General features: G+C 35.5%; 2 protein-coding genes across 2 annotated transcripts; both read left to right on the forward strand.

The window, feature by feature from the left end:
- On the forward strand, positions 1–2,609 carry LOC105228110 (endocuticle structural protein SgAbd-6). The gene is made up of 2 exons (XM_011207755.4): positions 1–152; positions 1,873–2,609. Exons 1-2 carry the CDS (start codon positions 141–143, stop codon positions 2,266–2,268), a joined length of 408 nt encoding a protein of 135 aa, XP_011206057.1. The 5' UTR covers positions 1–140; the 3' UTR covers positions 2,269–2,609.
- Positions 2,610–10,280: 7,671 nt separating this feature from the next.
- Positions 10,281–11,545, forward strand: LOC105228103 (cilia- and flagella-associated protein 251). The gene is made up of 2 exons (XM_011207743.4): positions 10,281–10,440; positions 10,541–11,545. Exons 1-2 carry the CDS (start codon positions 10,429–10,431, stop codon positions 11,366–11,368), a joined length of 840 nt encoding a protein of 279 aa, XP_011206045.2. The 5' UTR covers positions 10,281–10,428; the 3' UTR covers positions 11,369–11,545.
- The last annotated feature ends 1,108 nt before the right edge of the window (positions 11,546–12,653 follow it).

The raw sequence follows: 12,653 nt of genomic DNA on the forward strand, positions 1-12,653 counted from the left end.
AAAATTAGTATAAAAGCCTGTCGCTGCGAGCCAGTTGCTAACATTATTGGTTTTGGGTTCATCACAGTTTTTTCTATTTCGCACTCTCGCTTTTGTTTCACATTTTAAGTTCTTTCTTACCCGAAAAAACAACGCGCAAAATGGTTAAAGTTGTAAGTTTCAAGGAAAGAATATACAGATTACCAAAAAGTGATTGTGCAACTGTACTTGTACCAGTGAAATTTCGTTTGAAACCCCGATTATCAATTATTGAAAAGTGATCTAGTGAAAATTTTGGAAAAAAGAAAGCAAGAAATGGTTCTTCTAAGAATTTTGCCTATTTTGAATGATACAATGAAGTCGTGATCTAATTAAAATGTATAAAATACACTGCGTCGAACAAAAATTTGAAATTACATGAAACTCCATTCGTAGTAATCCTAAAAACCTGTGTATAATTATATTTTATGGCATACAGATCGAAAACTTTTACAAAATTAGCTTGACTTTTGCCTTAATATTTTCAATTAAATGAAAAAAATAACTGTTCATGCAGAATAGAACACGTGTGCGCTCATAATATAACCCAAAATTAGTGCAGTAAAATAATTCAGAAGTTATCATTCCACTTCATTATTCGAAAAAGGCTTTTATTCTTCTAGACTTGTACATATTTATAGATAAATTACTTTGTCAAGCTGTCAAATATTTTTTTATTTCTTAATTAAAAATAAAATGAATGAAGTAATTTCACAAATTTCTCTAAAAAATAAATAGCCGGTTTACGAATAGAAGTTAACATGCTTCAGAAAGCTTTCGCTCTCAATTGTAGAGCTTTTAGCTTTATGATGATCTTCTGGATAGATAAATGGTATCGACACTAACTTAACTACTGTAGTGAAAAGAAACTAAGAAACCTGTTTTTGTAGACTTCATGTGCCTGAGAATTAGTTTTGGTATTTTTCTTCGTTTTTTACAAACCACTCCATTCCATTAAGTAATCTCACTTGTTTCTTGAAAAAAAAAGAACTGTATCTTTCGATACATATTTACCGTTGGAGCTAATTTAGTTCTAGACATTAAATTTCTCAAGCGTGTGCAAGCGATCGTCATTATTGCAGAGCTTTCTAGCGAAAGCTTTGTTGATATTTGGCATAACCGAAAAACGTAACTTAGAAAGTATGGCGTATGCCTTTCTAAATTTGGAACTGGTCTATTTTTAATCCGGTCTTAAGAAGTTTGTAATTTTAAATTTCATATTCCCAAAGTTGAGCATTTTAGTTATTCTGCCAGTCCAGGGTACAGCTTTATTACAAAGCAAGAAAAAAACTATTACAAAATACAAAAGATTCCATAAAAGCACTTGAGTTTATTTGGTGTAGTGATTCGATATCGACGTATGTCAAATTTCAGAACAGTATCTCAAAATTGAGGGATTAGTTCGCATACAGACAGACATAATTAGATATAAAATAGTTTAGGCTTTCCATTGCGACCTATAGTCCATTGTGCCATCTCCTATATCACATATGGTCACAAAGGTCCAACACTCGAGGAGTTAGCTGTCGCAAAAGCGGCAGTTTGCGCAAGACTCTATGCCCATGTTGGACAAGTGCTTCTTGAGCCTACAGTACCCTTGCTAACTCGACTCAGTAGGAAATGATGACCTTTAAATATACATACATACTATATCTATATATTTTAGAAGGTCTATCTTACCTTCTGGGTATTACAAACTTTGCGGCAAACTTAACGTATTTTTTTAGGCAATAAAAATTGAAAGCGATTTGTTTTAATAAATTGTTTAGTATATTTATTTTAATTGTTTTGATCTTATTACTTCTAGACCACTTAAAATTTTCCATTTAATAAACATATTCTCAACTCTTTCAGTTCGTTTTATTCGCTTGTCTCGCTATCGCTGCTGTCTCAGCTGCACCAACCGAAGAGCCAGAACGTGAGGTTGTAGCCATACTGAAGTCCGAGATCAACAAGCACGATGATGGTTCATACGATTTGCACTACGAAGGCGGTGATGGCACCATCCGCAAGGAGGCAGCCAGTGTAGTCGATGAAGGTACCGAAGAGGAAGCACTCGAAGTTAAGGGCTCCTACAAATACATCAACTCCGAGGGTGAGGAAGTCGAGGTCTTCTACACTGCTGGCAAAAATGGTTTCGTGCCCTACGGTTCAATCATCAATCCAGAGATTTCCGCTGTAGCTGAGGCTGCCAAGGACTTGCCCAAGGAAGAGGTTGTAGAGCCAAAAAAGAAAACCGTCAGCGTCTAAGCAAACAAAAAATTAATTATGACTACAAATATTAACGAAAAATTAAATTAGCGTATATGGAAAATTGTAAAGGGAGAAAGAAAGAGCGGGTGATGGTTCTGTTAGTCAGTTAAGTGATATGATATGAACGACAAGAATTGACACTTTTGGTTTAAGAGTTTCTTAGTATAAATTTATGTTACAATTTACAAATAAGCATGATCTGTACTATATACTAAAGCAAAGAGTTAATAGTATATATGTACATATGTATATCTAAGCATAAGTTAGGAGTATGTTCCCAAATTATATCTACTTCCAAGCAGCGACACCCGAAGTAAAGATAAAAACTGAAAAATAAATGTTTTATGGATTTTTATTGACGGCGATTTTGGCTATCGCAAAATCTAGAGCGAATATTGAATATTAATTAAGGCAGGGTGCTAAATTCAGCGCACAAAAGATTGCTTAAGTTGCATAACTAAAAGAAAGCTTGCATAACCACCGGTTTGATGAGGTGAAATGATCTAAAATGAAACTCGTTCAACGGTGATTTGCATATCATTTAGGCGTTATCGCATTTCGATCTCTGCCCCAGTCGCGTTGGACAGACAACTTTTTTTATTTTGCTAAAATAAAAAAGTTCTGATTTCTATTCTAATGGAAATGGGCAGCACTATTTTTATTTCTACTTCTAAATTAAAAAAAAAAAGTTCATGAAGGCTTACACACGTGTATACATATGCGCTGGGCTATTCACCTTAGAGCTTAGATATACCTGAATGTGATTGGATTGTATAATGTATGCATAACATGTTGCTGGTACCGTTAGAGCTTTTATACAGAAATCATTATGTTGTGTCATTATGCAAGACTATGTTGCTTGATTTGCCTATGAATGGTTGGTGCGGCTTGAATTTTATTGATGAAAAACGGCAAAAAGTAAACAAATTAGTATGCCTATTGGTAAATACATTTGTATATATGTTTGTATGTTTATATAAAGGTGATTGTAACTATATATTATTCAAATTTGTAGTTGAATAAATAGTTTCATTAAATTTCTTCGCATATATGAGTGCTAATTGGTTTTAGAAATGTTAAAATCAAACATAAAATGCAAATGCTATCAATGGTGATTAGAACTATTTTCTTTAGAAGCGAATAAAGATTTTTATTTTCAAAATTTTTGTCAGTTTGCTATATTTATGATAATAAAGCTTTTAGTTTTAATATTTTTATACAAACATGACCAATAAGGCAATGGACTTAACATTCATTATTAAGAATCAATTGAGCTGCAAGATGAGTGCAGAAAAGGCCGAAGCCAAATTGCTCAGATTATCGCACTTTCTTCACTTCTATGGTCACTTGTAGCTAATAAGTTTCTGAAATTTGATTCTGAAAAAAAGTTGTTAAGTTCTGAAATAAATTTGAAAAGATAGCACCTAAGCTGATAAGCTATGCAGACGTCATATCTACTACGTAGTAGTGATGGTATTAATCACTTTCAAGTTTCCTATTCAAAATTACTAGTGTGATGAATAATGCTGTAAGGGTCATACATCAATGGGCGATAAAGGCTAACCTAGAGATAAACAAGGTGAGACGAATATTATGATATTGTCAATGAGGTACAAACTCCCGACTACCGACATGGAAACCACCGCAGTTCAAAATTGTTGAGTTAACAATTAAGAAGCATACCAAGTACCTGGAAATAATTTCGAATGGCAAATTGATGTATAAATTCAATGTGGTGGAGAAAGGAATTACGGGAAAGCTGACGAACAAGTGCCAATGATACGAAAGTTACTGAAGGTACAATGAAATATTCAAAATGGCGAATCAGGTCGAGATGCAATGCACACGGTGATAGAACAACGTGTCTTCACAATAGAACAATATTTCAAAAATAATAAGAATTTATATTGATTTTCCGAGCAAACTCATCCTAATCATCCATTTGCACCTTGATTGGTTTGATAATCGCTAAAACTGCCGGTTTTGTGGCGTTGAGATTCATAATGTGCCACTGTTTGGGTTGGAGGCACACTTGGTCCATCCTTTTATGAAAATGAGGCTGGTCAAGCAGTGACTGTTACTGGTGCTCGATATCGCGACATGAAAACCAGAAAACCGAAATTCGATGATATTATCTCGTCAAATAAGTGGTTTCAACAACGGTGCCACTTGCCACCTCATTAAACTCGGAAAAATATATATTTTTTTAGTGCCGTCTTAGATTCATTAATTCGTTTAGTTATAATCAAACATTTTCTCTAGAACTGTGAACAAACTGATATGTGGTGACAGACACACTATTTAGTTCCTTTGGTCAATAAATTAGCTTATTGAATAAAAAATATGACGAAATAGACGTTACTAAGATTTGATGATTCTAAGGTTGCTCAATACTAATATATGTACATACATGCATTGCTAGCGATCAGTAGACGAGCAATGGTTCTATTGATTAATCTAAACTTGTATTCTTCTGCGTAAACAATTATCGTGAAATATAAAAATTGGGGAATTTCAACGATTTTGTTTTCTTAGAATGTAAGCGTGATTTTAAGCGGCTTCTTTAAAGCTAGTATTAGATGTTTACGTTGCTATTCACGATTGTCATAATCAGCGCTTCTTTCGTGATTTCTTCTTTCTTACATTTACTTACATATATCATTTAAATCATTCTTTATTCCGAAAATTTCTTTGAATGGAGCATATGGAGAGGGATAAGCAATTTGCTACGAATTAAAATATCAATGCTTTGCCGGTATTTTTGTTCATACCTGTTAATTATACCCTGTTATCGTTCGAAAGATATTCAGATGGTCCATCTGATGACTCCAATTTTCGCTGACTCGTTCGAGCATTTCGAATTGTAAATGGTGAAAAACTCGCATTCTGCAAGGCCAGAATCGAAGCGGGGTTGTTCGCATAGACTTAGACTTTACATATCCGCACAAGAAAAAGTCGAACAGTGTGATATCACACGATCTAGATGGCCAATCGACCGGACCGGCTATATGTGGAAAGTGGCGCCGCCTTGTTGAAACTAATGCCGCCGAGATCACGAGCCACGGTTTCAGGCATTAAAAGTCTTATGCTCATAGTCGCCATGGACGCTAACGTTCTCACCGCCAGCATTTTTGGAAAAATATGGACCGATGATTCCACCGGCCCACAAACAACACCAATCCGTTGTTTTTTTTTCTGAATGAAGTGGTAGCTCTTGTGCTAAATGCGGTAATTTTGCTTGTTTACCTGTTCTTTGAGCCAGAAATGAGTCTCATCGCTGAATAAAGTTTGGCTTGAAAATATCGGATATTCTTGAATCTTATTAAGAGCCCATAGAGCAAGCCGCTTGGGAAGGTCAAGTGGCTTCAGTTCTTGCTCAAACTATGTTTTGTATGCTTTCAATTATTTAGATCTTAACGCGCCAAGTCATTATATACGTCAGTCCGAGTTGCTGCGAACGGCGCCGAATCGCCTCTCTACGGTCTTCGTGTACAATCTCAGCTACGGCTTCTTTTTGCTGAGTGCTGGACGTGGTCTATGCGATCGAATATTATCCAAAAATGAAGGCTGGGTATCAAGATGGGTAATAGTATTGCAAATAGTACGCTCAGTAGGCCGATTATGTTGACCATAAGTTGAGCGAAGCGTGCGAGATACATTCTTTACAGAACGTGAATTTTTGTAAGAAAGTTGAACTATTTGTAAAAGTTGTTCAGGCGTAAGTCTTTCCATTACGAAATACCAAACACTGCTGAACAAAAATAATATGACATTTTGACACAACTCACGCGTTGTCTGTCAAAAAAAAGGCTATTGAGAAAAGCACCTCTAATAAGATCACCCGTTATATAAGAGTGTTTCATTTAAAATTTTTTTTTTATATCTGCGCGGACACATGATTTTTGTGAATAATGCTTTGCAGTACTTAACAAACAATATTCATCTGAAAAGTGTTCTCCATTTTTCGATATTAGCCTTAGGACACCATTAGCTCCGACAAGATTATTTTTGCATTCATCTGAAAATATAGCAATCTCCCACTCATTGTGTTGTTCTTAGCTAACTCTCGTAGTTTGAGCCTCATTTTCAACGCTAGAAGACGTTCTTCGGTTCGCAAGATTACAGACCCATGTCGTTTAATCTTCTTTGAATTGTCCGAGTGATGCATGCGCTTTCCAAGGTGCCAAGGTGTTTCTCTCGAAATTTTGGAGAAGAGGTAAACCCATATTTAAAGCATAATTGTTTTAAATAAATTTCTTTCTTAACACAAATTCAAAGCTCTGAGTTTCACTTCATAAGTACAAACGTTTGAGTATATCACCTTATGGGTTTATATCACCTTTCACCGTTTAACTTTAAGTTTATTAGCTCAAATAATATTGTTAATATAAATATTTATGACTTTGCTCATATTTTCCAATCTTAAACTAATATAAAATTTTTATTATTACTTTTGTTTCTACTAGTACTAATTGTAAAACTTCCGTTCGGTTTCGTTCGCTATTAAGTTCTCCCTATAGTTTACACTCATAACTCATTCCCAAATTACTAATTATACCATATGTTTGTAAAGAAAAAATAATAATACTTAAGTAGTAGTTGTGTGAAATGAAGTGCTAATTATAAAATTTGGCTATAATTAAGAAGTATTCAACAAAAATAAAATAAATACAAATAAATCAAAAAGTAAAAAATAAAAACAAATATGTAATTTTTAAAACAAACAAATAGGCAGCGAGTATAAGAACTACATAGTTATGAGGTTTAAGTGAGTTAGTGTTTTTAGCATTTTGTAACAATAATAAGGTGATGTCAGTAGCAAAGTGTTTGTTGTAATTCAGATGTATTGGAATGAATAGTCATTATGTTGTCTACTCTGAGCATAAGAAGCAACACGAAGCCACTTCCAATGAACCCTTCGACAACTAATAATTAAAAATCCATTATTTCCTTGCTTCGAAAAAAACTCGGTGAATTCACAGATTTATTACACAGGGTTGGTCAAAGAATTACTTTTTTATTTTCCATTATTGTTGTGGAATTATTTTTAAAGTAATAAATGATATTTGTTGAAGACATAACAGCATTTTTACGTTATTGAATTTTTCTTTTTTTAGTAGATTATTATGATGCATTGAAGTGATCGACAATAGATCGGTTCCAGAGCAACTACTATAGGCTTCATAATACAGTTTAGTTGGTCATTTTGAAGAACGGGGTTTATTGATCGATGGTCATGGAGGATGCACTTGTCGGAATATTCGTACTGAAGTTGGCTTGGAAACTTTGTGGAAGGGTATATCCAAGCATTATTACGTACAAACATTTATTTGAAACACATTATTTTAGGTATTCTTTTGAGGGCGTTGTTCGGCTACACCGATGTTATAATACCCTTCATAAAAAAAATGTTTCCCAAGCATGAATTTGACTTTTATCAGTCAGTCAATACTACAGTGGTTCGATCTAAAAAGGGTTTTAAAGACTATATCATCGTCTTTGACAGTATTCCAAATTTTCACGAATTTTCTTTTGATCGATCTGTTGATATACATATGTATGTCACAGTGGTCCGATACCGTTTCCAACAAATGAACGGTTTCTTGGTTAAAAAATGACGTTTGAAAAATTTAAGATCAATATCTCAAAAACTGAGGGACTATTTCGAGTATATAGAGACGGACAAGCGGGCATCTACTAAAATAAGATATATAGAGGTACATGGTTAGCATAAAAAAGTACTGCAACTATTTTTCCGCCCAGGATTTCTTATTGTAGAGTTCTCAAGGGAGAGATAATTTTAATTTAATGGCTGAAAACACAACTCTCAGTGATTGATTTTTAAACTTACACAGAAACTCACCCACAGTGAAAGAGTGATATGTCAAAATAAGGGACCATTTAATTTTTAAGCAGATATTTCAAAACGGGTTTAGCAATACTTACATCTGTGTTATGTTCTAGGCCAAAAAATTAACTATCAAAACTATCTAGATTACTAATCAGATCTTCAACATTCAGATCCAAATATGCAAAAGATAGATCAAATGTACCTATCAAATATTTTTCAAATGTGTATAGCTTTCAATCGAGGGCGCATACTTTTCACATGTTAAAAATTTTAAAATCAAAACTTGCCCTTTTTATCCTCAAAGTACTAACTTCAAAATAAATTTCAGAAAACGAAACACTACGAGTATTTCAAATCTAAATCAAATATATTCTAAGGTAATAAAAAAAGAATTCAGATCTTTATACGAAAGAAAATTTTTAAACCTCCAACAAAGAGCCATTAAATTAAAAACCAAAACAGTAGACCCAACAAACCCCTCCGCAGCTCCGCCTTTGTAAGAGTGTTTAGTACACAACACTTATTAAAATGTTAAAAAACAAACAAAATTTAAATAAATCGCCACGAAACAAGTTTCTACCGGTAGATCATCATCACCCCATTAGGTTACGTGAATATTATACGTCAACCCAGCTCAGGCTAATAAAAAAATTCGCAAAGAAGTGGAAAAAAAACTAAAAATACGCCGTTTGGTTAATTAAAAACATTTTGGTTAGTACTTGTTCGCAAATTAATTCTGCGATAAGAAATTGGTGCAAATTAAAGGCCGGAGAGTGAAAGGTTTTGTAAGCGAATTGTCACCAAGCTGAGAAAGTTTAGAAGCGATCTGGAATATGCGAGTATGGTCCAGCTTACGGTCGAGCTGCTGCGGTACTTATAAAGGGTGATTTTTTAAGAGCTTGATAACTTTTTAAAAAAAAAAAACGCATAAAATTTGCAAAATCTCATCGGTTCTTTATTTGAAACGTTAGATTGGTTCATGACATTTACTTTTTGAAGATAATTTCATTTAAATGTTGACCGCGGCTGCGTCTTAGGTGGTCCATTCGGAAAGTCCAATTTTGGGCAACTTTTTCGAGCATTTCGGGCGGAATAGCCCGAATTTCTTCGGAAATGTTGTCTTCCAAAGCTGGAATAGTTGCTGGCTTATTTCTGTAGACTTTAGACTTGACGTAGCCCCACAAAAAATAGTCTAAAGGCGTTAAATCGCATGATCTTGGTGGCCAACTTACGGGTCCATTTCTTGAGATGAATTGTTGTCCGAAGTTTTCCCTCAAAATGGCCATAGAATCGCGAGCTGTGTGGCATGTAGCGCCATCTTGTTGAAACCACATGTCAACCAAGTTCAGTTCTTCCATTTTTGGCAACAAAAAGTTTGTTAGCATCGAACGATAGCGATCGCCATTCACCGTAACGTTGCGTCCAACAGCATCTTTGAAAAAATACGGTCCAATGATTCCACCAGCGTACAAACCACACCAAACAGTGCATTTTTCGGGATGCATGGGCAGTTCTTGAACGGCTTCTGGTTGCTCTTCACCCCAAATGCGGCAATTTTGCTTATTTACGTAGCCATTCAACCAGAAATGAGCCTCATCGCTGAACAAAACACGCGCGCGAAACACATTTCGAACCGAACACTGATTTTGGTAATAAAATTCAATGATTTGCAAGCGTTGCTCGTTAGTAAGTCTATTCATGATGAAATGTCAAAGCATACTGAGCATCTTTCTCTTTGACACCATGTCTGAAATCCCACGTGATCTGTCAAATACTAATGCATGAAAATCCTAACCTCAAAAAAATCACCCGTTACAAAGCAGAACTCCGCAAATTATTATTTTTAATCTCGACTTATCTCTCTCAACGTCGCTCTGCCGTGCGGTGGAGAGTATGTGCGTTTGCGCGCCGGCCGTAAGAGCTACCCTCGTAAATAACACTTCGATTTCGCGCATACTAAATAGGACGCTGCTTAAGTTTATAATGATTTAACAAAAACAACAATACCAACAAGTATACATATTAATGAGCGGTTATTCTTATTGTTATTATCAACATTTTTGCTTAGTGTGTGAGTCAGTATGAGTTAAGCAAATGACACGAAATACAAAACAAAAGAAACACACATAAAAATATCTCTTTTTTCGCGGCGAAAAAAAAAAAAATCAAGTGTAAATGATGCTAAATTGGATGATTCTTAACTTTTCTTTAGTATAAAAGTGACGAAAGTTTGAAGAATCGCATAAGTGTGAAGCTGAGCTTTGGCGAGTGTGAACGAGTGCTGAGTGATTTGCGAAGAACAAAAAATGTACAAATTTGTAAGTTTCTTGAAAACGGCGTACTTGAAGCAATAAATAAATTTTGATTTACAGCAATATTATATAATACTTATTAACACACAAATCCTCTACATTGCAGATATGCGTGTTGGCCTTTGTCGGCGCCGCCTATGCGGCTAGCATCGGTGCTGGCGTGGACACGACCACAGAAAAGCGTGAAATCATTCCGCTACTGCGCTATGAGACCGACCGAAAGCCTGATGGCTCCTTCAGCTTCTCCTACGAGGGTGGCGATCAGAGTGCACGCGACGAGGCTGGCGTAGTGGAGAATGTTGGTACTGAGGAGGAGACGCTCGAAGTACATGGCTCCTACCGTTACATTGATGCCGATGGCCAAGAGATCGAAGTACACTACACCGCCGGCAAGAACGGTTTTGTGCCAATCGGCACCAATATTCCTGCTGAAATCTCAGAAGCCGCTAAAGCTGCCGCGGATCAGCCCAATGAACCTGAGGAAACCGAGAAAGTGAAACGTTCGGCACGTTCGAACAAGGAAGGCAAGGAGGAGGAGGGCGAAGAGAAGGAGAAAGAAAGCAAAGGTGGTAAGCAAGAAAATGAGAAGGAGGGCAAGGAAGAGAAAGAGGGACAGAAGGAAAAAGAAGGCAAGGAAGGCAAGGAAGAAAAGGAAGTGAAAGGAAAGAAAGAGGAGCAGGAAGAGCCCAAAGAAACCGCAAAAGTGGAAAAAGTAGAAAAACCGGAGAAAGAAGAGAAGGAGGTTAAGGCCAAAGAAGATAAAGAAGGTGAAGCGAAAGAAGTAGAGAAATCGGAAAAGCCTGAGAAGTCCGAGAAGTCGGAAAAATCCGAAAAGTCGGAAGAGCCTGAGAAGTCCGAAAAACCTGAAAAGTCGGAAAAATCTGAAAAGTCGGAAAAATCCGAGAAGTCCAAAAAATCTGAAAAAGAAGAATAATGCGACACCTTGGAAATACAGTGAAAACCTCTACATCTGAAAACTGGCAAAGAACTTCATGTTTATGATACAGACTTACCCAAGAAGAAAAAACCGAACAAAATAAAAAAGTTGAGTTATTTGGTTGAAGATTTTATCTACCTGCTGACTCAACGTCATGTATAGTATTTGTAAAAATTTAGTTTTTGTAAGCGCGTCTGAAACATTTCAAAACTGGTTGTTTAATTATATAAGTATCTAGTTTTAATGTGAAATTTATTTTTATAAACACAAAAAATAAAAATAAAAAACAATAAAAAATAAAAAATACGAAATTAAATTGTTTATCAGTTGTATGCCAGCTTACAACCAGTTGTAATAATTTACAACTGTCAAAAAAGATGTTAAAAACTCATTTATTAGCGGCCACAATGCGCAGTGGCAAAGAACGCTCTTATTTAATTAAAACAATTATTTTTATATTTCTGCGCAAAAAAAGTTGTTTTGCTGCATTTTTGTGCGCGAAATGATAACGGAATGAATTATTGAATGCGAAATTTCATAATTATTCCCACAAAACGTATTAATAAAGATAGCTCGAAAATTAAAAAAGAAAGGCAATTGAAGCACTGACTTAGACAAATAGCCTCACACACAACACACACACACAGACCTTTCGGCCACAAACCGCCAATTAAATTCATTAAGATGCGCAGCCGTGCACCAAATTAACAAATTATACTGCATGCAAGTAAGCACACACACATATACATATATATAAAATACACACACACACATATGCGCCTGCATATATTCACATTACGCTGATATTCATGCATATATCCGCTTGTACCGCGCTGGGATGTGGCTCATTTCAGCCCACTCACCCACTTTGTATGCATTAAATGATCGGTTGGAGCGCTTGCTGCGCCGCTGACTCGGGATGGGAACCAAATATTCGAGAATCATCGTTACGAAATCATCAAATTCGCTGTTGTTTACTCATTACCTGTTTTACATTTGTTTGCTATTTATAATTTTCGGTTTATGCTTTTTGCAATGAAGATCAGCTTGAAATATGCAAAGCCAGCAGCGCCGAGAATGCTGTGAGAATACGAAAAAGACCATTAAAGAACATTGCGAGCTGCTTTAAGATACACATTTGCAAATGTTTTGTTGATTTCAAATTTTGCATTTTAGCTGTGAGGACTCCTAATTAATGGTGGGAGAGCGGTTATTGCAAATGCGTTGCAAAGATCCATTGATTATAGTAATGAAACCCTAATTGAATGAGAAAATTTTCCAT

This window comes from Bactrocera dorsalis, chromosome 3, assembly GCF_023373825.1.
Source record: "Bactrocera dorsalis isolate Fly_Bdor chromosome 3, ASM2337382v1, whole genome shotgun sequence".
Taxonomy (NCBI): Eukaryota; Metazoa; Arthropoda; class Insecta; order Diptera; family Tephritidae; genus Bactrocera; species Bactrocera dorsalis.